At 51.9% G+C, this 26,312-nt stretch overlaps 1 protein-coding gene across 1 annotated transcript; it reads left to right on the top strand.

Moving 5' to 3' along the window:
- Positions 1-21,699: 21,699 nt before the first annotated feature.
- LOC127321574 (uncharacterized) lies at positions 21,700-22,352 on the top strand. Its single transcript, XM_051350597.2, has one exon. It carries the CDS (start codon positions 21,785-21,787, stop codon positions 22,058-22,060), a length of 276 nt encoding a protein of 91 aa, XP_051206557.1. The 5' UTR covers positions 21,700-21,784; the 3' UTR covers positions 22,061-22,352.
- The last annotated feature ends 3,960 nt before the right edge of the window (positions 22,353-26,312 follow it).

Here is a 26,312-nt window from a genome sequence, read left to right as displayed (position 1 = left end):
AGGGGAACGTTCTGGAATCCCCTGCAAGGTCCGGAGCCATCCCTATCCACAGCGAGGAGGTGGCAGGAGCTCGCCGGCTCGCTGTCGAGCGTGGAGAAGACGACGGTTTCATTTTTCCTCTCGCACGATTTTTAAAGCAAGCCCAAAATTATCTGGGCTGTTTTTGTTCGTGGGCTGGGCCGAGTTGATGGGCTACTGTGGAGATGGTTTGTTGGGCTGCTACGATGGCTGAGGTCCACCAGGTAAGTTTCCCTCTCTTTCTCTTTTTTCAAATTCTGTTTTTATATTTTCTGTTTTCTATTTACTGGTTTGAATTCAAATTTGAATTCTGTTTTGTTTTGCAGATTCTAAAATATTTGAACATTAATATAATCTGATAATGATGCTTACTGTATCAGTTTGTTGTTTAAATAAACATTGAGTTTTTAATTAGATTGATATGTTGTGAGGTGTAATTAACATAGATAAAAAATTTAGATTTTTATCTCAATCTCCTTTTTCATTTGAGAACAAAATCTATTTAAGTGGTTTGAAGATTTATAACTTGTGCATAATGAACATATGATTAGGTTGAGCTAGTACTTAACAATATGATGTGTTCCCATATTTATAATTATGGCTAGGGTTTAAGTTAAATGGTAATGAGAATGAGATGAATTCATCATTTTATGTGAAGGATTATTTCTTAGGATTTAAGAAGATGGTTGGATTCACTCTATATTAAATAATCTTGCTTAGCAACTTCTAGCTTAAATTATTTGAGATAGATCCTATTCTCATCATGGTTAATTCAACTACTTATGTGAATACTATTTTATTTGGTTCACTAAACAAAGTATCTGGATAACAAAGTAGAATGGGATATTGATTTCAGTCTACTCACCAAATGGCATTAGTCTTTAAGTATATATGGCTTAGGTTATTACTTGTGATCTATGATACACAAGTTAGGACATAATATTTTATGTAGATTGGTTCCATATGACAAGGTTTATGGTTTTGGGAATACTTCACTATTTGAAGTATTAAATAGGCATGAGGCATGGCAGGGTTCTAATTATAATCCAAAGTAATCCATGGGTTGGAATTCACATGTAGTTTAGGGTTTAAGTAGTGATCACCAATATGATACACAACTAGAATTAGGATATGGGCATAAGCTTTGGTTATGTTTCACTAATGGAACATGGCTCTCACCTCCAGGATTAAAGGTTGGTTTGAACAAGTAGAATTTTAATACTACTCTAATATTCTCTAGGATAGATATGGATATGGTTAGCATCTATAACCTCACTCAGTTTTCAATGTCTTTTAATAACCTAAGGTTCTACTCAGGAGATGATGATATGATCCTCTAAATATATGGTTTGCCTAGGAATTCTACCTTGGTATCTTCTGAAGCTTGTTCTTCAGGAAATCTGATAAACCTGCATCTTGTGGTATGCCTCCACCTCCTAGCTTCTTCATCTTGATCCTAGCTAATTCACATGGAAGGTCTCAAGTGTTTGATCCTTGTATCATGCTACAAGATGATGAAATGGATGAAGGGTGTGGCTCTACTTATAGTCTTGGGCAAGCTCTAGTATCATGACACATAGGTGGTGACTCTTGTGTTGGTTAGATGAGTAAGGTGCTTGGTTGTCATGCCCTCATCCATAGCAATCCTTTGGGCATGAGGTGGCAAAGCTTGGGATGCAAGTCATGTAGATATTTTCATCCTATGTGGCAAGATCATTATCCTCTCATATGATTTATTCTAGGATAGCCAAGTGGCATTTGGTACTAAATATCTTGTGGATGGTTTTATACTTGTGAATAGTGCACCACATCATATATGATTGGATTTATGTTATAATATTGGTCAAAAGGTCAATGTTGAGGGTTATTTCTGAATTTTGGATAGTTGGTGTTTGAATTCACCAAGGCGTGATCATATGAGTTTCAAAATACTCATAGTTAGTTTTATTCAAATAGTTTGAACTATAATTCGTAATGTAAATGGATTTAGTTTTATGATATTCCATATACTTAATAAGTTATGATTTAAATAAGAATGTGTGGCTTTTATGCACTTTAGACCCTGTGGTTTACCTTATTTGGTAATAAGTTTAGAAGTGAATTAATTTACACACAAAGGTAGTTGCTAACTTTTAAGTGTTAATAAGTTAGGGTTTGATTCTTAAAGAATGTGTTGTTGTAAATATAATTCCATTTGATCTAATCCATAGATCACAATCATCTCTACCCAAAACAAGGTTTTAGCAAAGATCACAGTGAAGTTTATAGCGCTTGACTTGATGATCTACTTCAATTCCAGCAAGTCAAGTGAAACTTCAATTACTGTGGTAAGTTTTATTTGAAAGCGCGAAAATTACCCGGATTTTCTATGCATGAATGCAATGCACACTTTGGTGTTCTCTCATTTTATAGCCTCTAAACCTGGGATATTACATTATAGCCGGCGGCCTGGCGGGAAACTTGGACGCGAGCGCGCACCAATGGCCTTTTCGCGCGCGCGAGAACTTTCCCGCGCGTTCCACCGCCCACCTTTGCTATCCCGTCGAGGCCTGCCATGGCGCAGCGCCGCACAAAGAAGACGAACCACGTAGCGTTTTTTGGGTCGCCCGTTGGGCGCAGCGTGCGACCCAAACGGACACGCGGACGGGACAGGTTATCTCAGCGCGTCCTGTTTGGGTCGCTTGGTTGGAGATGCCCTTAGAGCATCTCCAGCCGCGTCCCCCAAAGCGTCCCCCAAAGGGATTTGGGGCGCGCCGGATAGAAAATGCGTTCCAGCCGCGTCCCCCAAAGCCCATTTTTGTCCGGCGCGCCCCCATTCGGTGTCCGGCGCCCCGAGCCCGTCCCCGTCCCACAGGGGACGCACCGGGCACGCCAGACACAACGAAAAGCGAGGCGGGGAGTGGCGGGGCCGACGCGTCAGCGGCACAGAAGGCTAAAACCCCGTCGCCTACCTTTGGTCAAGCGACGTTAATGGCGTCCCTGTTTTCCCAGGCGACGCAGGGACGCGTCTCGTCGTGCACGGCCACGTGGCCGTCCGCGCCGGAGTTATTGCGTGCAACCACCCGCTGCCACCGCTGTTTTAAGACGCCCTGCAGTTCTCGCCGCTCATCACAATCGCCGTCGCCTCCCCCCTCCCAGATCTTCTCCTCGTCTCTCCAAAAAAATGTCGACCTCGTCCTCCCGCAAGATCGCCGCGGCGAACGGCTTCGGCCGCGGCAGCCTCACCGTGGCGGAGGCGTGTGTTGGGGGGATGACCCCCGGTATGCCAAAGGCATGCCAAACCGGATGGTTTGAGCCATCGAGATACCGGTTTAATGTTCTCACCGGAACACAAAGGTAAGAATTCGGCTAAGTGAAGCTAAGCCGGTATCCCCAAGAGGGGTATACCGGAACCTGGTAAAGAAGATACCGGAAAGAAGGGCTTGTCGGCAGGACTGGTCAAAGATTCTCTTCAGAGCTAGAAGACAAGGATGAGCTAAGCAAAGTGGCTTTAATCAGAGCCCTGGCGCCAAAGAGAGAGGTGACGCTGAAAGAAGCCGGAGGACGTCAGCGTCCCTGATTAAAGAAGACCCCGGCGTCATCCATGATTAAAGTAGCTTTGTAAAGTAGTTTGTCCAGTCAAAGATACCATTAGGGTTTCTTGTTCTGTAAGCCACCCTCTCCCCTATATAAGGAGAGGGGGCACTGCCTCTTACGGGCGCGTGTGCACAGAGGAGATTAGACGATGGACCTTGTATCCAAGAACCTGTAAACATGTTGAGATCAATGAAGCTAGCGATCTAGTAAAGAGTTCTTCCTCTTATCTCTCTTCTTGCATACCGGCCTTTGGTTGTGTTCTTGAGGAAAGCATCCGGAAGTTCATCCCATCTAGTCGCAAACCCTCCCCCGAATCCTCTAGCGCCCATTCGGCCCCAACTTAAGCCATCCCATGGCATCTGCTCGTTCGCCACGACGACAGTTGGCGCCCACCGTGGGGCATGAAGTGGCGCTTGCTGGAGTTCACATTCGGGCAGGCATCCTCGACGTCGCCGGCCAGCGTACGGTCTCCGCGTTGGTGCAGCGCATCTACGCCATGGACTTCATCAACGACAACGCGGGCTGCTTCGCCAACGGCGGTATCTTCCCCAAGAACGGCCGCATCATCGAGTTCGGCAGCCACCGCATCTACTTCGGCACCGTTCCTGTGCGCCAGTGCCTCTCGCCAGTACTGGTGGCGCCGGATCCGCCAAGGTGGCTACATGCTGGCCGTGCTCCAGGCAGCGTGGAGGTGATGATGGCAGGCGCGGTCGACGCCGGCAAAGAAGCTGCAGAAGAAGGCGCTGGGCGTGCGGTTTCGACCCGTGCGGCCAAACCACCGCTGGAGCGAGGCGCAGGCGCAGCGGGAGCATCATCCGCGCCACCGGAAACACCGCTCCAAGCGGCGATGAACGTCCTCGCCACCCCCATCGCGCAGAACATCGACCCGGCAGCGGCTCAGGCGGAGCTGGAGGCGCAGCGCCAGAAGATGCTCGAGAGCGGCAAGGACATCGCCAGGGCGCAGCGCGAGCTGAACCTAACCCTACGTGAGTACAACGATGCCCATGGCTTTGCTTCAGTTAGCGCACATGCTGCTAGGATACCGGAAAACCGGCTTAAAGCTCGCAATCTAGATCAGGATTTGCGCAAAGAAATTGCTGCCGGCAAAAGCACATCTGCATCTGTGAGCATTGTAGAGAAACCTAAATACAGTAGCCCGGATAAAACGATAAAAGCTGCTAAAGCTGCTGTAGCGCTGTGTGACTCGCTTTCCGGGGATGCTCTGGCAAAACAACAAGAGCGTGTCCGGGAACTTCTTGAAACTATCGAGCAGCAAAATGCTGAACAGCTTGATAGGCTAAACAAGGCTGTAGCTTCAAAATCCGCGCGTTCGACAAGGAATGCTGGTAGCAAGTCCCATGGGCAGGCTTCGTCCCCCCATCCGGACAGAAGAAGAGAAAAAGAAGTGAATGCGCAGCAGATGACTGTGTATGATCCGGTTCTTGCCGGAAAGCAACAAGCCGGGCAATATGATGTCGGCAGAAAAGGCCAAGGGGCAAACAGAGGCTACGCCAAAGAGGGCTATGCCGGAAACAATCATGCCGGTAGACAAGAAACCGGGCAAAATTATCGGGCTGCAAGGGCAGCGTACGATGAGGAGGAAATAGATCCCCCAAGGTACCGGCAGGCAAGAGCCGCGGTACCGGAATGTTATGATGAAGCTGATTCCGCAAGACCGGCAGCATACCGGAATCCATTGGGAGAACGCTTGGGAGAGAGATACTTACCGGAACGGGATGCGAGGCACCGTCTGGATAGAGTGTACTTGTCAGAAATGATCGAGGAGGAAGGTCCCCCAGGCCCAAAGTGCTTTGGCCCAAGGATCATGAAAGAAAAACCACCAGTTCGCAACTTTATGTTGCCCCGTGACACAAAAACATACGATGGCACCACGAAGCCGGAAGATTGGCTCGCGGATTACGTGACCGCGGTATACGTCGCAGGCGGTGGAGGAACCGTAGCTGGAGGAGGAAACCGGCGATGGGCCGTGAGAATCATACCATCATTTTTGGTTGGACCGGCAAGAATCTGGTTAAACAACTTGCCGGCAGGAAGCATAAATGGCTGGCTGGATTTTGAGGAAGCTTTCGTGAGCAATTTCAGCAGCACCTATCAGAGGCCAAACAGGCCGCAGCAGCTCGCTCTGTGCATACAGCGCCAGAACGAAACAGGCCGGGATTATCTGGCCCGGTGGAATACCACAAGGAACTCCTGTGAAGGGGTAATCGAGGCACAGGCCATTGCTTGGTTTAGCAGTGGGTGCAGGAGAGGTTCACCGTTGTGGCAAAAGCTGCAGCGGAACATGCCGACAACGTTGGCAGAGATGATACGTGTGGCGGATAGCTATGCGTTGGGAGACCCAACGCAGCCGCGGTCTAACTGAGCCTGAACAGCAGCGCCAAGAGCAACACCGGGATAACCGGAACAACAAAAGAAGGGAAGATTTTCCGGATCGAATGTACGATCCGCAGCAAGTTGCTGCTGTACAAGAAAACTCTGAGGCCAGCGGCAGTCAGAGGCAGAGAACTGGATCGCAGCCATGCGCGGGTCCTAAAAAGCAGTGGGTAGAAAAGAAGCCCTGGGTTCAGAAAAAGAACTGGCAAGAACCCGCGAAGTACACCATGGAAGCTGCCATGGACCAACCTTGCCGGTGGCACACACCGAACCCGGCACACCCGTCAAACCATCTGACGAAGGATTGTACTTGGACCAAGTACTTGATGCAAAAGGGAACGGTAAAGGATGCACAACCACCACAAGACATGCCGCGACAACAGCAGCTACCACCACCACCACCGCTTACCGGGGCAAACGCCTTACCGGTGCAGCCAAACCGGCAACAGTACCAGCAGGTTAACCAGGTGATGGAGGGCAATGACCAACCACCTCCACCGGCACCTTTAGGCCGGAATGTTTACAAAGATCCGGATATGTGCTGCGTTGTGTTCGTAACTGAGCCAACCGATAAACAAAGCCTGTATCGCCGTTCTATGGAAGTGAACGCGGTGATGCCGGCAATACAAAATATATGCTGTGGTCTGATCAAGAGATCTCGTGGTCATTCAAGGATCACCCTAAGGTCATGCCGAACCCGGGTGGTTATGCTCTCGTCTTGGACCCAATCATGCAGGGGCCAAATGCTCGAGTCAAATTCAGCAAGGTGCTGATAGACAATGGAAGCAGCATAAACATTATGTACCGGCACACCATGAACATGCTGGGCATAACAGAAAATATGCTTCAGCCAACGTGCACGACTTTCCATGGAATCGTTCCGGGTTTGTCCTGTGCACCGGTTGCAAAAGTCCGGGTGGATGTGTCGTTTGGAGGACGTGACAATTGCCGGGTTGAAAACCTTGAGTTTGAGGTGGTGGACTTAGATAGTCCTTACCATGCTTTGCTGGGGAGACCAGCGTTAGCTGCTTTCATGGCCTCAACTCATACGGCGTATCTCAAGATGAAGATGCCGGCACCTCGTGGACCCTTGACTGTGGTGGGAAACTACAAAGTCTCACTGGAAACAGCTTCCGCCGGATCAAACCTGGCAGAATCACTGGTGATTGCTGAAGAAAAGAGGAGAATGCAAACCGCGGTTGCGCTGGCTCAGTCCTCACAGCTGAGCTTAGCGGCAATGAGTGCAAACCTGGGTACACCGGCGTTCAAGCCAACCAAAGAGACAAAGGACATTGTGCTGGATCCAGCTTACCCTGAGCGCACCGTTCGTATCGGTGCCGGTATGAATGAGGCATAGGAAAGCGCGCTCGTCAGCTTCCTCCGTGAGAATCGGAATATCTTTGCCTGGTCTACTGATGACTTGGTAGGTGTTCCGAGGGAGCTGGCTGAGCACTCACTAAATGTCCGGAAAGATGCAAAGCCGGTAAGGCAGCCGCTGCGCCGGTTTGCTGAAGACAGGAGAAAGATCATTGGAGAAGAGGTGACAAAGTTACTGGTTGCCGGTTTCATTGTCGAGGTACTGCACACCGAGTGGCTAGCCAATCCGGTGCTGGTCGAGAAGAAGAAGGAAGAAAACATGGAAGCAAAAGCTCCACAGGTGTGGCGCATGTGCATCGATTACACCAACTTGAACAAAGCTTGCCCGACAAGCCCTTCTTTCCACTTACCCAGGATCGATCAAGTGATTGATTCCACTGCAGGATGTGAGCTGTTGTCTTTCTTGGATGCTTATTCCGGTTTCCACCAAATTCCCTTGAAAAAGGAAGATCAAATAAAAACTGCGTTCATTACCCCGCACGGGGCTTATTGCTATGTCACTATGCCGTTTGGTTTGCGTAACGCTGGTGCAACGTACCCGCGCTGTATGCAAAAATGCTTGTTTGATCAAATCGGAAAGAATGTGCAAGTGTATGTGGACGATGTTGTGGTAAAAACTAAGGTAAAAGAAACCTTGATCGATGACCTCCGGCAAACATTTGATAACTTAAGAAGGTTCCGGATGAAGCTCAATCCGGCAAAGTGTACCTTCGGTGTCCCAGCTGGCAAGTTGCTTGTCTTTCTCGTATCAAGCCGGGGCATTGAGGTAAATCCGGTAAAAATCCGGGCAATCGAAAGAATGACAATACCGCGCGATCTAAAAGACGTGCAAAAGTTTACCGGTAGCTTGGCATCGCTAAGCCAGTTCATAAGCAGGTTGGGAGAAAAAGCTCTGCCACTCTATGCTCTCATGAAAAAATCTGACACGTTCGTCTGGACCCCTCAGGCAGACGCGGCGTTTAAAGAGCTAAAAACAATGTTGGCCACAGCACCTATACTGGCTTCACCTCTAGAAAGAGAGCCTATGCTATTATACATAGCGGCAACAAACCGGGTTGTGAGCGTAGTGGTTGTGGTTGAAAGAGAAGAGGAAGGAAAAACCGTCCAGAGGCTGGTATACTACCTGAGCGAGGTGCTCTCCCTCTCAAAGCAAAACTACCCTCACTTCCAAAAGATGACTTATGGCGTGTACATGGCCGCCACAAAACTCAAGCATTACTTTGAAGAACATCCTATGAAGGTGGTGAGTGAAGCACCAATCTCCGATATCATGTGCAACAAGGACGCTAGCAGAAGGATTGCAAAGTGGGCAATCCAGATATCACCATATGTACCAGTGTACGAAAGGAGAGATGCCATAAAGTCACAGGCTTTGGCTGATTTCCTCGTCGATTGGGCGGAGATGCAATACAAGCCGCCGGATCAAAAGATAGAATACTGGAAAATGCACTTTGATGGATCCAAACTCAAAGAGGGTCTAGGTGCTGGTGTGGTGCTTACCTCGCCAAAAGGAGATCATCTCCGGTATGTTTTGCAAGTGCATTTCAGGGCATCGAACAATGTCGCTGAATATGAGGCCTTGATCCATGGGTTAAAGGTCGCAAAAGAAATCGGTGCGCACCGGATCATTTGCTATGGAGATTCAGATCTTGTGGTGCAGCAATGTTCCGGAGATTGGGACGCAAAGGATGCAAACATGGCTTTGTACAGATTTCACGTGCAAAAGATTGCCGGCTTCTTTGAGGGCTGTGAGTTTCACCATGTGCCAAGGGCAGAAAACGAAGCCGCGGATGCTTTGTCCAAGCTGGGCTCATCTAGGCAGGAGATTCCTCCCGGAATAGCCTTGGAACACTTAAGAGTACCATCAATCAAACCAAGCCCGGAATCGGAATCAATTTTCGTACCGGAATCGCACATAGTACCCATGGACATCGATGAAGGAAACCCGGGGACTGCTCCGGTAAACTCGGGGACTGCTCCGGCAAGATCGGGGACTGACGCAGCCGCGCCGGAAGAAACAATGCTGGTGGATAGCATGGATATAGATGCACCGGTGTTTTTGGTTCGAGAGACACTGTCGTGGGTTAAACCTATTAAGGAATTCCTGATCAACGGCACCTTGCCGGATGACGAAAATGAATCAAGGAGAATCCAAAGAAGGTCCAAAGCATATACATTCATCAATGGTGAGGTGTACAAGAGAAGCGTTACCGGTGTCCTTCAAAGATGTGTGGAACCGGAAGAAGGAAAAGAAATGCTTGAGGAGATTCACCAAGGAGAATGTGGGCATCATGCTTCATCAAGGGCGCTGGTAGCAAAAGTATTCCGGCATGGGTTCTACTGGCCCACTGCTTTGGAAAACGCTAAGGATTTAGTAAGAAAATGCAACGGGTGCCAGAGGTACGCTAAGCAAAATCATACCCGAGCGTCCGGTTTAAAAACAATACCGCTAACTTGGCCGTTTGCCGTTTGGTGCCTCGATATGGTTGGTCGATTCAAAACTGCAAGGAGCAGCATGACACACATCTTGGTTATGGTTGATAAATTCACCAAGTGGCTAGAAGTGAAACCTATCGCAAAGTGTGATGGGCACACAGCGGTGAAGTTCTTGAAAGATGTCATTTTGCGGTATGGATACCCGCACAGCATCATCACTGACAATGGGACCAACTTTGCTCAAGGTAAGTTCAAAAGGTTTTGTGAGGACAACAACATCCGGTTGGATTTGTGCTCAGTGGCACACCCACAAGGCAATGGCCAAGTGGAAAGAATGAATGCTTTGGTACTTTCCGGTATCAAACCAAGGCTCATTGAGGCGGTAGAAAAGTCACCGGGGTGTTGGCTTGATGAGCTACCATCAGTGTTGTGGAGCATAAGAACAACTCCAAACCGGTCCACCGGGTACACTCCATTCTTCATGGTATACGGAGCAGAAGTGGCATTACCAACTGACATCATTCATGATTCACCAAGGGTACAGCTCTATACTGAGCAAGAGGTCAAAGAGGCCAGAGAAAATGATGTGGACTTGCTAGAAGAAGCGAGAGAGTTGGCTTTGGCAAGAACATCCATTTACCAGCAAAACCTCAGACGCTATCATAGCCGGAAGGTTAACCCGAGAGTTTTCCGGGAAGGAGATCTGGTGCTACGCCTAGTGCAGCGCACTGAAGGCCGGCATAAGCTCTCACCACCATGGGAAGGTCCCTTCATTGTGAGCAAAGTGCTTCACAATGATGCATACTACTTGATCGATGCACAGGAGTGGAGAAAAGGAAAGGCGGACAGGTCCGGAGAGGAGAGCAAGCGTCCATGGAACGTAGCTCTGTTGTGTCCTTTCTACTCTTGAAGTTGTGGAGTAAGAAGTTCCTTTTTGTACCTTATATGCTATGAATAAAAAGATGTGGGAATCTCGAATGAATCTCGGGGACTACCTCAACCTAGGTTGCATGCAACTTGTTTATTTTTTCAGTTCACCGGTTGTTTAGCGAACATTTTTTTCTTTCCGGTTTAGTAGCGTGCTAAACCTACCGGAGTCTTCGACTCTGCTGCTGTCCGCAAACCGGCTTCATGGCAAGCAAGATAAACCGGTAGCAACTAAGCACACGAACTGCGAAAAGAGAGAGTGGGAACAAACAATCCGGAAAATTTAGCTAACCCCGGTCAAATCGGTTTTTTGCAAAATTTCGAAATTATTTCTAAGTTCAAGAAAATGCTTGTTTGGTGAAAGAACCTTGTGCTCATACGCCAAAGAACGGCCAGAGAAGGCAGGCAGAGCCAAGGCAAAAGAACCAAGTGTGCATCGAATTGGATGCGGAAACAATTTGGAAATCTTTGCGGTGCAGGATAAAAGCAAAACCATAAGCAAATATGTTAAGGCAAACTTAAGATAATTAACTACCGGTATAACGTACCGGCATAGACTGTTGTGCAGCAACCAAAAGCAAACTTAGAGTTTTACATCATAAACCCCGGCATACCGGGGTAGAATTTAACGGGCAATTGTTTTGAGATAAACAGGACCGAAAGACATAACACAGGTAAACTTTCAAGCAGTAGATGATCAGGCAGCGGGGGCTTCCGGAGGAGCATCGCCGGCACCGGCATCGCCCAGAGGGTCCTCCTCGGCTTCATCCTCCTCCTCGTCGAGATAGTCCTGAACGTCAGGAGGGGGAGGGATGAAGGTGCGCATGTCGGCGTACTCCGCGATATGGTACGCGCGATCCTGCCGCTTAGCGGTGAGGATCGGGTCCGAATCGGTTTCCGCGCCTTCGCGTACTCCGGTGAGGGCGTCCAAGTTCAGCTCAGGATACCACGAACAGGCGACGCGGAGTGCAGAGTCTGCTCCAGCGCGGGCAGCGGAGCACTGCCACTCACGGATCCTCCTGCCAGCTCCCTTGAGGCGATCGCTGATCAGCGAGAAAGTATCCGGCACCTCCTCGCCAGGCCACAGAGTCCTGAAGAGCTGGGTAGCTACATCAGGAATATCAGAGAGGTTACGATCTATGGCGTGCATGTGGGACACCCGCGCGTTCAGCGCAACCAGATGGTCATAGGGGGTCCACGGCACGCCAAGATTCTTCTGGGCCTGGGCAACGCGGTGCTCATCAACCTTCTTGATGGCGAACCTCTGAGAGTCTGGGAAGAGGCCTGTGCAAAGAAAGAAAGAGGCTAAGGAAAGGCATCCGGAAGAAAATGCAGCCGGAAAGAAAGATAATGGAAAGAAAATGCGAACGGAAGAAAAAAGCTTATAAGCAGAAATCGGAAAAGGGAAAAGGAAGAAACTTACGGTAGGCATGTGCATCAGTTTGCACGACCAGCCGGTCGTATTCCTTCTGCTCCGCCTCGAGCCGCGCGACCTTCTCCTCGGCAGCTTTCTGCACCTTGGCCAGCTCCTCCAGCTCAGCCTGCAACACCATGTTGGAGTTGCCGGCATCCTCAAGAGCCTCATGCATCTTGGCCGCTGCGTCAGCTTCAGCAGCTTTCAGAACCTTAGCATGGTCAAGGCCCAGCTGGATGAACTGGGACTTGAGCTCCTGGTAGCTGGTCTTTTGGGCGCTCAGCTCCTCCTGATGCTGCCGGATGAGCTGGTCCTTCTCCCCTGAAACCCGGAAAAGAAGATGTTAACAAAGTTGTACTATTAAGATGAAAAGAAAACCAAGCCAACAGAAAAGAGGGAAAGTTGTACGTTGGGCGGCGGCGAGCTGCTCCTTGAGAGCCTCAATGGAAGCTTCCGGGATCACTGTTAAGCAAAAATTGTAAGTGTTAGGAGGAAAAAAGGTTTCCGGTAAAAGGATGCCGACGGTACAAAAACTTACCTTGGCACTTATCGTGTGCCTCAGCGAGATCCCGATGCTCCCATAGAAGCTCCTCAAAGAGGACCTTCCGAGCGTCAGCTGTGAGCTGTTCAAGAAAAAGAGATTAGCTAAGTTTTGCGCTAAGAACAAGGTTCTTAACCCGAAACTCGGGGACTGGTAGTGCTAGTTTCGCGCGTTTTTAAGCTAAGTTTTGCGCTAAGAACAAGGTTCTTAACCCGAAACTCGGGGACTGGCAGTGCTAGTTTCGCGCGTTTTAAGCTAAGTTTTGCGCTAAGAACAAGGTTCTTAACCCGAATCTCGGGGACTGGCAATGCCGGTTTCGCGCTAAGTTTTTAAGTTAAAGTTTTGTGCTAAAAGCTGCGCTCTCACCACAAAACTCGGGGACTGGGAAGATAGACAAGAGAGAAACTGGCATGAAACTGAAGAAAAGATAGAAAAAAACTGGAAGTAAGGGAACCGGCAAAAGTTGAAAAGAGTGCTGGAAACTTACCCTCAGATTATTCGTGGAGTCAAACCACGCGTTGTCGAGCTCCTTCACGGCTCGGCGGAGCTGCATGAAATGCTCCTCGGAGCATCGGTCCCCAGCAGGGTCTGGCAACGGCTGCCTGTCCTTGCCCACGCCGTGGGTCGCCCGGGTCACATCCGCGGCATTCCACTGCTGGGCATAGGGCAGCAGATGCCCCAGCTCCCGGCCCCCGTGCCGGAACTCAGTGATGCGGCCGAGCAAGCCGGTGGCCTTCTCGCTGACATCGCTGGCGGCCTTGGAGACGTGCAGCACCAAGGGCTGCTGTCCACCGGAAGGGGCCTTGGAGGCCGTCGCCTTCCCCTTGGCAAGCTTGGAGAGCTTGAGCGGCGGCGCAGTTGGAGCAGCCCCGGCAGGTTTGGGGCGAGGCGCATCCGGCGGCGGCGTTGGAGTGGTTCTTGGAGAAGGGGGTGCGCTAGGGGCACCACCCATGTTGGAACTTTCCGGCACGGAAGTTTCCGGCGCGGAAGTTGTCTTCTTTTCAAGGACGGGAGGAACCAAAGGTTCCGCCCGCCCGGCAGCTTTTTCCTCGGCGCCGATGTTGCTGGCGCCGGTATCCTGGTTCTCTGGAGGGAAGGAAAGATCCTCCTCCGTGCGGTGTTCTGGTGGTGTAGGGGCCGCACGCCCCGAACTTGTTGTGCCCCCAGAGGGGAGGCAGAGGTGTTGCCGGCACCAGATGGTGCCGGGCTTGAGCGAGGAGGAGGGGTTGAGGTCCTTGCGGAACCTTCAGAGCCCGCTGGCCTTGAGCCAAGCTTGAGCGTAGGGCTGAGAAAAAGAAAGAAAAACAGTTGGAGAAAAGAAACCGGAAAAAGAACTTGGCAAAAAGAGTCAAGCAAGAAAACAAGAAACTTACCCGGAAGCAGTCGGCATCAGCTTGCGCCCGTAGCGTCGCATGCCTACTTCCTTCTCCCCCAAAGGCTCCGTCCAGAAGCGTTTAGAGGGAGGGGCCTGGCTGGAACCGGCGTCAGATGCCGGCGCCTTGTGCTTCTAGCCCTGGGCCATGAGCTTGTCCACGAACTCATGACCGGCCTCGGCGCGCAACAGCGGCGCGTGCTCGTGGATCTGTGAGTTAAAGATAGCTAAGAAGAGATTCGCAAGAAAGCGATAACGAAGAAGTATAAGAAACCGGGAAAGAAAGGTACCTCAAGCATGGTCAGATCATCAGAAGAGCCGGTTGGCTTCGGCGGAGATCTGCCAAGGCGCGAAGCCTGAGTCTTGCCCATCTTCAGATCCTTCCAACGGATATAAGGATCCGGGTCAAAGGAGTCAAGCGCGCGCTTCACGCAGATCCCACGCCGCTCTGCGTGAATGGTGGGGAAGCGATCCTTGGCCTAAAACAAGAAAAAAGAAGGTTAATAAGAGTAAAAAGTTACCGGCAAACCGACCCTAATTGCGTAATCTCTTACTTCTTGGGTCGGAGGGTTAGTAGTGCTGAGGGGAAGGAGGCCCCATTCCCAGTCAAAGGGCATGGCAGTTTGGCAGATCTGCCTAGCCTTGCGGACGACGTCCTTCTTGCTAAGGGGACGGCCTGTGATCTTGGTGGGATCGCCAGGACCGTACATCTCGCTCATCCTATGCTGCCGACACTTGAGAGGAAGCACCCGGCGCGAGATAAAAGTGCGGATGATATCATCCGAGCAGATGTTAGTCTCCTTCTTCAAAGTTGCCATGAAGCGCACCACCCGGTTGGTTTCGATGTGGTCCGTCTTCGGGTGGTAGCTCCAATTGGCTCTGCTGGGCGGCGCCGCATTGAAGGGCGGCAGATCGATGAGGTTCGCGGGGCCGTTGTTCTTCACATAGAAGAAAGTCCCTTGCCAGGCGTGGCAAGACTCAAGGCCGGAGAATTTGAAGAAAGTGCTCCCTTGGCGGGAGCCGACGATGCAAGACCCGCACTGCACAGGCGGTTTGGGCTTAGGAATCTCCTTGCCCTGAACGGAATTAATCCGCAGAGCAAAGAAGCGGGCAAACGTCTCACGAGTGGGACGAATGCCAATATAGGCCTCCATGAAGGTGGCAAAACAGGAAAGGTAAAAAATGGCGTTGTCGGGGAGGTGATGAGGTTGGAGTTCATAGAAATTTAGGAACTCCTGGAAAAAAGGCGAAGCGGGAAGGCCGAAGCCACGCTCAAAATGAGCAAGGAAAACAACGTGTTCACCGGGCTGGAGCTCCGGTTCGATTTCATCACCGGGAAGCCGGCAGGTTACTCCTTCCGGAATCCTGCGCGACCGGTATAGCCAATCGATCTCGTATTTGGTAACATTGGAGCCCATCCAGGCTCCACGAGTGATAGGGGAAGGCTCTACGCCGGAAGCTTGGCTAGAGCTACCGGATTCTAGGTGGCTACCGGATTCTTGGCGGCTGCCGGATTCCTGCTGGCTGCCAGAATCGGTATCCATTGGATCTGAAGCCGTAGATCCACCGGAAGATTGTCTACGCCGGCTACCGGAGGAGGAAGAAGAAGAAGCAGAGGAAGATTCCTCGCTAGACATTGGTTTGGAAAAAAACAGAAATCCCACAGTTGAACCCCGCGCGAAGATCTACGAGTAAGAAGAAAATCAAAGAAAAAGAGGAAATAAGAACACTGTCGAACCAAGATCTGGAAAACGAGCAAATGGCAAGCAAAGTGAGATTAGTACTAACCTCAGGCGGCGCGGTTGCTGGGGAAGATGTTCACCGGCGAAGGAGCAGGCCAACGGTTGCCGACGAGCACCGTCGACGGCGAAGCGGTGAAGGGCGCGAAGAAGAGAGAATGCGGTGGTCGCAACAGAGGCGCTGCGAAGGATTTCCGCACGGCGAGGTCCGGCGGAGAAGCGGCGTGAGTTCGCCGGGCAGCAAAGCTCGAGCAGACGACGGCGGGCGGAGAACGGCGGAGGCACAGCGAGCGAAGAACACTATGCGCGAAGGATGGAGAATGCAAGAAGAGGAAGAAGAAGGGGCAGTTCTCCTTATAAAGAAGAGAGGAAGTGGGCCGAAAACCATCGGGCCGCGGCGGTTCGCTTCGCGGGCCGCGACGGTTCGCGCCACGGGCCGCCACGTGGCAAGGAGGTACACGCGAAAAAATGGGAGGACACACGGAGGCACACACAGATCCGAAGTGGCAAGTGGGATCCACAGTGGTGCATTTAATGCACGCGCGGGAGTCGAAGCGAAATGACCACTGACACTGGCGCGCCAGTTAACAGTGCGCATGTCACTGACAGGCGCGGGGCCCGAGATATTCTCGACTTCGCCGAGGAAAGAGTAAATGCGAATGATACCGGAGAAAAGAGATGCCGGGGAATGCCTTGCAAAGAGAGAAAAGACAAATAAGGGCAAAGATGCCGGATCCAAGCTCAAAGCCGGAGAGATTAAACCGGTATCCTAAAAACATGAAAACCTGGCATGGTCTGTAGGATAGAATCCCCCAGACGATACCAGCTTCGGGGACTAATGTTGGGGGGATGACCCCGGTATGCCAAAGGCATGCCAAACCGGATGGTTTGAGCCATCGAGATACCGGTTTAATGTTCTCACCGGAACACAAAGGTAAGAATTCGGCTAAGTGAAGCTAAGCCGGTATCCCCAAGAGGGGTATACCGGAACCTGGTAAAGAAGATACCGGAAAGAAGGGCTTGTCGGCAGGACTGGTCAAAGATTCTCTTCAGAGCTAGAAGACAAGGATGAGCTAAGCAAAGTGGCTTTAATCAGAGCCCTGGCGCCAAAGAGAGAGGTGACGCTGAAAGAAGCCGGAGGACGTCAGCGTCCCTGATTAAAGAAGACCCCGGCGTCATCCATGATTAAAGTAGCTTTGTAAAGTAGTTTGTCCAGTCAAAGATACCATTAGGGTTTCTTGTTTTGTAAGCCACCCTCTCCCCTATATAAGGAGAGGGGGCACTGCCTCTTACGGGCCCGTGTGCACAAAGGAGATTAGACGATGGACCTTGTATCCAAGAACCTGTAAACATGTTGAGATCAATGAAGCTAGCGATCTAGTAAAGAGTTCTTCCTCTTGTCTCTCTTCTTGCATACCGGCCTTTGGTTGTGTTCTTGAGGAAAGCATCCGGAAGTTCATCCCATCTAGTCGCAAACCCTCCCCCGAATCCTCTAGCGCCCATTCGGCCCCAACTTAAGCCATCCCATGGCATCTGCTCATTCGCTACGACGACAGCGTAGGCGCTGTACCGCGCCCGGTATCCATTCCCGCCGGACATGCGGCTGCCAAGCAGCGGCGGCTGGAAGATGGCCGTGAACGGCATTGGCGTTCCGCCGCCGCCGAAGCCGCGCACGGACCAATGGTGGGACGCCGTCAAGGCCCGTCGGGGTCAACTCACCGCCCAGGAGCGGTTGGATCCGACGTGGGCGGTCGACAACAACGACGCCTGGTGGACGACGTACTTCCAGGCGAAGTACGACGTCGAGATGCACAGCACCGACGGGCTCGTCGGCGGCCCCAATAGCTGGAACAAGGACGGCCGCGCCCTGTTCTGGGGCGTTGCGGGGCGCACCCTCGAGAACGTCATCCGCGGCATCCGCAACAGCGCTCCAAGGCTGGAGATGCCGTCGTCGCCGCCGCCGTCTCCTCAATGGCAGCCGAGGAGGACGACGTACTCGTCCTCCTCGCACTCTTCTTCCTCAGGACCGGCGCGATCGACGTCGTCCTCGTCTTACCGGTCGGCGCCGTACACCGTTCCCAAACGGGAGGTGAAGGATGAGCCGGCGACGCCCGTCAACACGAGGCGTAGCGGCAGCGGCAGCCGGCGGCAGCAAGGGAGGCGCGGCGGCGCCCTCCTCATCCCGAAGCCGGAGGTGAAGGAAGAGCCGGAGGAAGCGTCGCAGGCGGCGCAGGCGGCGCTGCTGGCGGAGTATGAGCGGCGGCGGCGCTCATCGCCAGCAGCCGACGACCGAGGATCTGCCCAGTGCGCGGGCGGCGTTCTTGGCGTCCATGGACGACAAGGACGCTGGAGGGCGACCTCGACGCGGCGATCGCCTTGTCCATCCGCGACTCGGCAAGCGGCCGGTGGACCTCACCGACGACGACGAGGCAGGACCAAGCGGCGCGGTGAAGGACGAGCCCGTCAACGAGCCCGTCGGCGAGCGCGTCAGCGAGGAGGTCGTCACCGACGACATGTACAACTTCCAAGAAGATACTACGACGCCTCCGGCGCGCAAGTGGTTCTAGATTAGGTTTAGTTTAAATTTAGTCAAATTTCGTTCGAATCTTGTAAGTTTGGACGAATCTTAGTCGAATCTCGTTAAGTTTAAAATTTCCGAATTTTTGTTTGGGGGACGCGACTGGGGAGCGACGTCCCCCAAAGGCGGCACGAACGAAACACGTCCCCCAAACGCTCAATCCGGCGCGGTTTGGAGGACGGCTTGGGGACGCGGCTACAGATGCTCTTAGCACGCGTAGTGCGGCCGTGTGAGCGATCAGTCCGTTGGGAGAAAATATCTCCATGTCGCACAAACACGTGGGGGACCTAGAATAAGAAGAAGCAATGAAGCACGGCATGTACGTACGGTGGGCGCGCCGGCGCCCCCGCGCGATCCGAGCTCCACGCCGCCCGGCCACGCCGAGCCGCACACGTACGCCCCGGTGAGCAGGCCATGCTCAGTAGGTGACCGGCAGCGAGCAAATGAATCAGCGACGCGCGGCCGCCACCACACAAGTCACCACACCACCAACCGAAGAAGAAGCAGAATGAATGGCGCTGGCGGGGTCGTAACGGCCGACCCATGTGTGCGCATGTGAGGCCGGAGCCCCGATCAACGTGCAGGTGTTCCCTCCTCCTCCTCCTCCTGCCGCATCAACTCGATCGCCTGTGTGCGTGCGCACCGCCTGTCCTCGCGACGCCGTCGATGCCACGGCGAAAGGCCTCGTCCAGTGGTTGCACGCTTGAGATCGACGAGCTGTCTACTTTGCCTGCGATCGAACGTGTCGCTGCTGATTGACACGCGGTGCGTGATGCCCTCATTCATCGGGTTAGCTCGGCCGGTTCGCATGAGGCCATGCCATAATATCTTCTCTGTTCGTGGATTCAGGAAACTTCGCGAATCTGGAGTACACAAACAGCGCAGGAAAATTAACCTATTTGTGCCGGGAAAAAGAATGGGATCCATCAAAGTCAAGAAAAGCCTCCATAGAGTTTCCCACCTGACATTTATCCATCGCGGAGAAAATTATACTACATCCGTCTCAAAATATAAGTCTTTCAAAAATCTAATTTAGCTTTCTAAAATAGCTTTCTAAAATCCTTATATTGCGAAACAGAGGTAGTACATAATAAAAACACCTCTAACCGACACTGCAAACTGGTGTGGTCTGTGAAAAAAAAGCAGCGGGCTAAAAAAAGTGACCAGAGCACACACCGCATAGTAACTACTATATCTACGGATTCTGAGGGGTGAAATGTGGTAAGCCCATCCACATTTCACCCCCTCCGCCTTTGTTTTCGCCGCCACCGCTCTCAATCCCAGCCAACTATGGCTGACACCGGTAAATTGCTGCCTGGTTCGAGACATCTCAGCCCCGATCTACTGTCCACCGAAATGTGGCCGGTCAATTTGTCCTCCCGTGACGGTTCCTTGACACTGGGTCGCTCCACGCACTCCTACCCCTCAGGTCCGAGCTCACACGTCTGAAGTTGGGCGTCGTCGCGACGCCCTCTACTGGTGCCATGTTATGTCGCCCGCGTGGGCAGAGTTTCCAGGCGCTCGCAACTGCGAGGCGGGAAGCTCGGGGGCCACCACACGTGTTGCATCTTCGGCGCCATCGCATGCGGCTGGCGTCCAGCCCTCCTCCGGTGAATCTGCCTCCGCCTCCAAGGAACTCGACGAGGCCCTCACCAAAAGAGCGGGGAGCACCGCGACCTGTAGCTCGCTCGACATCACTCACTCACCACCATGGTGGTCTACGACTGCGGCCATGCCAAGCGCAAACGTGGCGGGGCAGGAGAGGCGAAGATCGCCAAGGCGCGGCGCCACTCAGCAGTGGCATCAGGGCTGCATTTGTCGACGACATCGCCGACTCTAAGTGATGGCGACATCACCGCCGTAGGGTAGAAGCCCCGATGAGCTATCCCGTGAGCGTCAGGGTTAGGGTTATGGATCTAGATCTAGCTATATAATGCTAGTTTGGTCCATTAGCATTGTTGATTATGTTCTTTTGTTGAACTATGCATGAACTAGCTATATGTGATTTATTTTTAAATATGCAGTTCACATTTGCAACTTCTGAGAAAAACTCAAACCGCGGCAAACCACTTTTGCATGCCGTTTTGCGGTATGGCGAAATGCTGTAAAGAAGTTTTTTTTTTTTTTGAGAACAAATGCTGTAAAGAAGTTGGCATGCAGGACAAGGCTTCCCATCAGCATTTTCAGCTGTTCTTTTTTCAGGGAATTTCCGATTTTTTTTTCGACGGAGAGGATAAGGACTGATCTCGCTTGCATCTGCGTAGATGCATGCACGATTCGCAGAGATCCAAAATCTTTATTGAACCCTTGTCGCTTGGCGACATGCCTCGTCTCCACTGTACAGCGCTGTTGTCAGTGCATGCATGCGCGGCTGCAGGCGCTCTCCGACCCAATCCAGTCCGTGTGCTGCCATATACTCGCATTTCAAAATATTAAAAATCTGAAGAAAAAACACTCGGCTGCACAGAGTTAGCATATGTGGCGCTCTAGCTCATTGTATCTCGGTTTTTGAAAGAAAATGAAATAGGTAGTTTGTAGTTTAAAAAAATCATGAATATGTACGTGTGTTTGTATATCTGTGTGAAGTTTCGGTAAAAAGCGTTTGTTTTTCAGGTGTACATCTATATATTTTAAACGCTCATATAAAGTTTATTGAAAATTTACATTTTGCGACCTGTATAAAAAAGAAAATTTTCAATGTTTACAAAAGAACTTCTCACGAGATTTAACTTTAATATTAAGAAGGTTTATTCTTCAAAAGAAATTGAGGATAAATGAAATACATATATGTATATACATTCTCAAGGGAAAACATACATTTATTATTAATTTTCAGCATTCTCAAATACCTTTTTTTGTAATGAGTATCTATTTACATAAGCCAAAACACTACCTTTGAAGTGGGTCATTCTATTCAAGCCGTTTTGTCGACATTCTCGCTGCCGCGCCATATTCCAGTTATTCTCACTACAAATCCTCAATATTCAAAGATGCATCCTTGAAAAAAATAGGTCCTCAAAAATGAAAGTCGGTGCTAAAAATGGATTTTGTTTCTGAGTTTCTACCTATTTCCATATGTACAATACCCTTGTTTATGCTATATTTTCCTGATGTCTCCTGGCAATTGATTGTGAAGGTGTGAACAGTGAAAATATCTCTTTTCAAGGTGAGGCCAGAATAGTTAGTTAGCCAAAGATCTTCCGCCACAAAGAAAAAACGAAAACGTGAATGAACTCTTGACTTTTCTCTTTCTCGCCGTTTTTTAACGAACCTGTGTACACGTACCGTCCAAGCTGATCATACCCTCGTCTTATATAAAGCCTCGGCCTCCTCTGCTCTCTTCCCACACCAGAACACACCATTGTATACACCCGAATCGACCCACCTCGAGCACCTAAGCTTTCGATCGAGCATGTCGTCGCAGCGGATGGGGCGTCACCAGCGGAGGGCGTCGCAGAGCGTGTTCGCGCTCCCGGAGAACTTCGCCGCCCTCGACGACGTGCCGGCGTCCGACGAGCACCGGAAGGCGTCGGCGGACGGCGGCGCGGGCGAGCAGCAGCAGCAGGGGGCGCGGTCCGCGGCGGGGCGCCACCGGCGGGCCATGTCCATGGCCGTCAACTCCTCCAGGGACCTCGAGATGATCAAGGAGGACGGAGGCGGCTACAACTACAACAAGATCGGCGCCTAAATTAGCTAGTACTCCTGCCACGCGGCGCGCACGGCCGGCATACACCGGCCACGTGCGTGCGTGCTCGGCGGCGCTCTCGGTCGAGCCTCGCGCGAGCGGCCAAGCTTTGCCGCAGCTAGCTTGTGCCCAGGGCCGTGTGTGGCGCGTGCTGCTTGGTTCTGGTTTGTTTGTGTTGGTCAAGCGACCAAGTCTAGCTAAGGTCTTGCGTGTTTTCCCCTTTTACCTTTGCTCAAGACATGCATGTAAGGAGACGTGATGTTATTTGCGAGTTCAAACCACTTCAAACTTCAAATCGTGTACTTATTTGACGGTGCGTCTGCGTTACTGTTGCTATTTTCGATAGTCTTGTGTATATTTTTAGGGTGTTAATTTGATCAACCTAATACAGTGTATACTGTAAAAGATATGTCATTAGAAACTTATGATGCTATATTTTTAATGGTATACCTTTACGCTATATAATTTATAGCGTATTGGTTAAATTGATAATATAGAGATATGTGTAGAATCTATAAACCAAGATCGACGACGTCGTGACTGTCCTCCAAAAATATTTCCTCCGATCCATATACTAAACAACGATAGATATTAGAGATAGGAGGGAAAAATATTTTAATTTGTGATTACAAAAGATGTCATTGTAAGGCTTGGCGACACGTATCGTGCGTCAACCAAGCATGTGTCCTCCTCACTGTCGCAAAATTACTTCTCTCCAAGCAAATATTTAGGGTAAGAGTGGGCAGCATTTGATGACAAAAGTTTTGGCATTGCAAGGCTAGAGACGACACGTACCCCGTGCGTCAACCAAGCATGTCCTCACCTCACTCTCGCAAAATTACTACACTCCAAACAACACGAAAACAGAAAGTGAAACAGCTGATGCTCTGTCCCTCATACACGAAACACGAGCATGTTCAGCCCACTTTCGTCCCCTTCCTCCAACCCAAGTGGGCTGTGTGTATCGAACAATCCAGCCACGCAAAGCAGCAGCATGTTCTCCCCTCCTTATACAGCAATGTATACTGCATTAATATCCTGAAAAAGAGTATATACATCGCAATAATGCGCTCCCACAGATCAGGATCTGTACGTACGTAGTTGTACCACCCTGTACTCCAGGGTACGCTTCCAATATTTGTGCACGATGATTGCGTGCTTTTCTCGGGCATCGATCTCTTCAGCATGATTGGGTTTGGATCGATCTCGACGGGGAACATGTACACATGATGGATCGTGCGGCGGCGATCCCGATTTGACGGCCCGGCTTTGGATTAAGGGCATCTCCAGCGGCGCGACGTGAGCGACCGTTTGCGTCCGTTTTGACCGTAAATGCGTCTGGCACCCTCTCCAGCGGCATGACGCAAAGTGACCGGGCCGTCCGTGGAGACGCAAACCTGGCCCAAATATGCGCCAGGTTTGTGTCTCGGCGGACGCTGCGCGGACGCACAAATTGTCCGGTCTTCACCAGGCCCGCCTGGCAGCGAGCCTGCATCGAGGGCATCGCTTCGGCGGCCATCGCTTCCGCAGTTAGCGCTTCCGCGTCTGCGCCGCAGCCTTCGCCATGAATGTCGCGGCTGCCTGTTCTGCGCGTGCACTGGCGGGCGGCGGCTGGGCTTCTGCGGCGCCTTCAGTGGCATCGTATCCCGCGCGCGGCCGCCCTTAAAAGTCCACCGGCCGCGTTGCTCTTTCGCCCACAGCTCCACACGCACCACAACCGCCGCTCCGCCATGGGGAAGAAGAACGACTTCGAGGCCTCCGGCAGCGGGAGCAAGCAGGTGTTGCTCCCCGTGACGGTGGGGAGGCTCATGCACGGCAAATGGGTGCCGTGCGACGCCTGGTCGGCGTGCTGCACTGGCGGTGGCGGCTCAGCTGCGCCGGGTGCCCATCCCTCCGATGCGCGCGAGCCTGATCGGACCGCGGAGATCCGGCGCAGGAGGCGGTATCTGCCGGCGGACCTCCGCGCCGATCCGGTGTACGCCATCGACTCCGAGCAATGGCGTACGTACCTGTCCACGGAGACGGACAGTAGACGAAGGGCTGGCTTCATGGGCGACAGGGATTATCCCTTCGGCCCTGCACCGCCGGCTCGTCGTCAGCAGGCGCCGGCTCGTCGTTATATTCGTCCAAGCGTCGTCAACAGACGCAACACAACGACCGCGAGGACGACGACGATGACGAAGCCTACGCCGCGTACGACGACGACGACTACATCGAGGCGCTCGCGTACCATAGCGAGGAGGTGAAGGACGACAGCGACGACTACGTCGCTCTCGTCTTCCACGAATGGCAGCAGGCCATGGCGGAGGGCCGGAACTTCGAGTTCCCCGACAACATGACGGACGACGAGATGACGAAGCTCGGCCTCCTCGTCTCCGAGTACGACGCGCCTGTGCAGCCGCCGCTGCCCCGCTACGCCACCGCTGTTATGCCGCCGGGCCTGTCGGCGGATGAAGCCCTTCGATAGGCGCTCCTGGACTCGGCGGCGCCTCCTCCACCGCCGCCACAGCCTTTTCCCTGGGCGCCTCCTCTACCGCCGGCGCAGCCTTATGGCTGGGCGCCTCATCCGCCGCCACAGCCGCAGCCCTGGGCGCCTCCACCGCCGCCACAGCCGCAGCCTCCTCAACCTCGAGCACCGCGAGCGCGCCCGGTGTACGCTCCCCCGGATGGCTACTGGCCGTGGGTCATACCGGAGCTCATCGTGCTCGACAGCGACGAGGAGCAGCACGGCCACGATGCGTAGCAGTAGTCGTTTAGGGTTTTTTTATGTTTTAAGTATGTAAATTATGTTTCATGTTTAAAAAAAATGACTCGTCCTAAAAAATGCATCGTGCCGCTGGAGCCACCCCCGACGCAAACGGACGCGCGGTCGATTTCGACCAAAAGACCCGACGCAAACGGACGCGCGCGGTCGCTAAAATGCGTCGCGCCGCTGAAGATGCCCTAAGGTATGTGTCACTCGACATTGGTATGGTTTGCAACCCATACGAATCGACCCGTCTCGCTTTCGTTAATCATGAAGATGCGACCTTATCGCTCTACTGCGGCGACATGCGCCGAGTTCTCTACGGGCGAAGCAAAACTCAGTGCTTTCCTCGAAGAAAAGTCCAATGCATTATGTACTTGGAGTTAATTAACTTACGTAGTACATGAAACTATTTTTTTTGCAATAAAGCAAAAGATAGGACATTTTCATTGATTAAGGCATTTTAGAGGTTTTGCAAGTCATGCCTTGGCAAAAAAAGACAATCCCAAAACAAAAGTCTACTCTCGTGACATAATCTATACCTAATAATAAAGGAGCTAACGTTTCCGCGGTTTGGTCTGTCGTATATGCGCTTTCGTCCAACCTTAAATACGCCTTCGTAAGTCGACCAAGGCCAAGGCCAAGGCCTTGGTCAGAGTCCTATAGCCTGTCGAGTCCGTCGCCTTTACTTGGCTTGGCCGAATCACATCGCTCGCCGTAGGAGCCGTACGAGAAGAAAACTCCTGGTTCCTTACATCCATGTAGTCCCGTATGTTTAGTCTCCGTGAAAGAAAACAACTCCGTATGACCGTATCGATCGGGTATAGGTTTTCCTAGCGCGCACGTTTCCTTCCTCCAGCCCCTGGTTCTCTATATATACACGTGAGCTTAGGATCCGATCGAGAGATCCACCGCCACAGAAAACTACCCAATGCTTGCCCTAACCCACGTCCATTGATCGAACAAGCGAGGAAGCGGTTGCTGCAGATCTTCGTCCATTGGTCGAGCGTCTGCAGCGCTATGCAGGGCACCTTGAAGGTTGAAGCTCACGCGGTCCGACGGTCCACCGTCGCCGCCTACCGGCCGCCTGTCCGCGGCGTCAGGTTGAGGTCTACCAGGCGCAGGAGGAGCGGCAGCCAGCCGGCCACCATCAAGCACGTCATGCACCCTGCGTTCTCCTCCCAGGCCCCAAGCCGGAGTGGCGAGCCTCATGAACAAGTCTGTCGTACCACCACGGAGTACTGAGCGTTCAGCCACGCTGCCTCGCCCCACCATGACTTTCAACACTCCCGCCGCGAGAGCAGCAGTAATAATAAGATCGTAAACCAACAACGCTACAGGAAAAGAATACAACCCAACAACGAGGACTGCACGACCGGAACCGGCGACATACTCTACAACGAAGGCACCTCAAGAGGGAGAGCGGCTGATCGCGGCAGACTACTGGAACGCCACCTCGGATCTCTCGTCGTTGGCCAACTGCATGCAGCTGGCGCTAACCGTGGTATA

This window comes from Lolium perenne, chromosome 1, assembly GCF_019359855.2.
Source record: "Lolium perenne isolate Kyuss_39 chromosome 1, Kyuss_2.0, whole genome shotgun sequence".
NCBI lineage: Eukaryota > Viridiplantae > Streptophyta > Magnoliopsida > Poales > Poaceae > Lolium > Lolium perenne.
The sequence above is the reverse complement of the archived record's forward strand: the minus strand, read 5'-3'. Positions and strand labels throughout refer to the sequence as shown.

Excerpts from the sequence above, each read along its gene's own strand:
- LOC127321574 (XM_051350597.2), top strand. The coding sequence starts at position 21,785 with ATGTCGTCGCAGCGGATGGGGCGTCACCAGCGGAGGGCGTCGCAGAGC.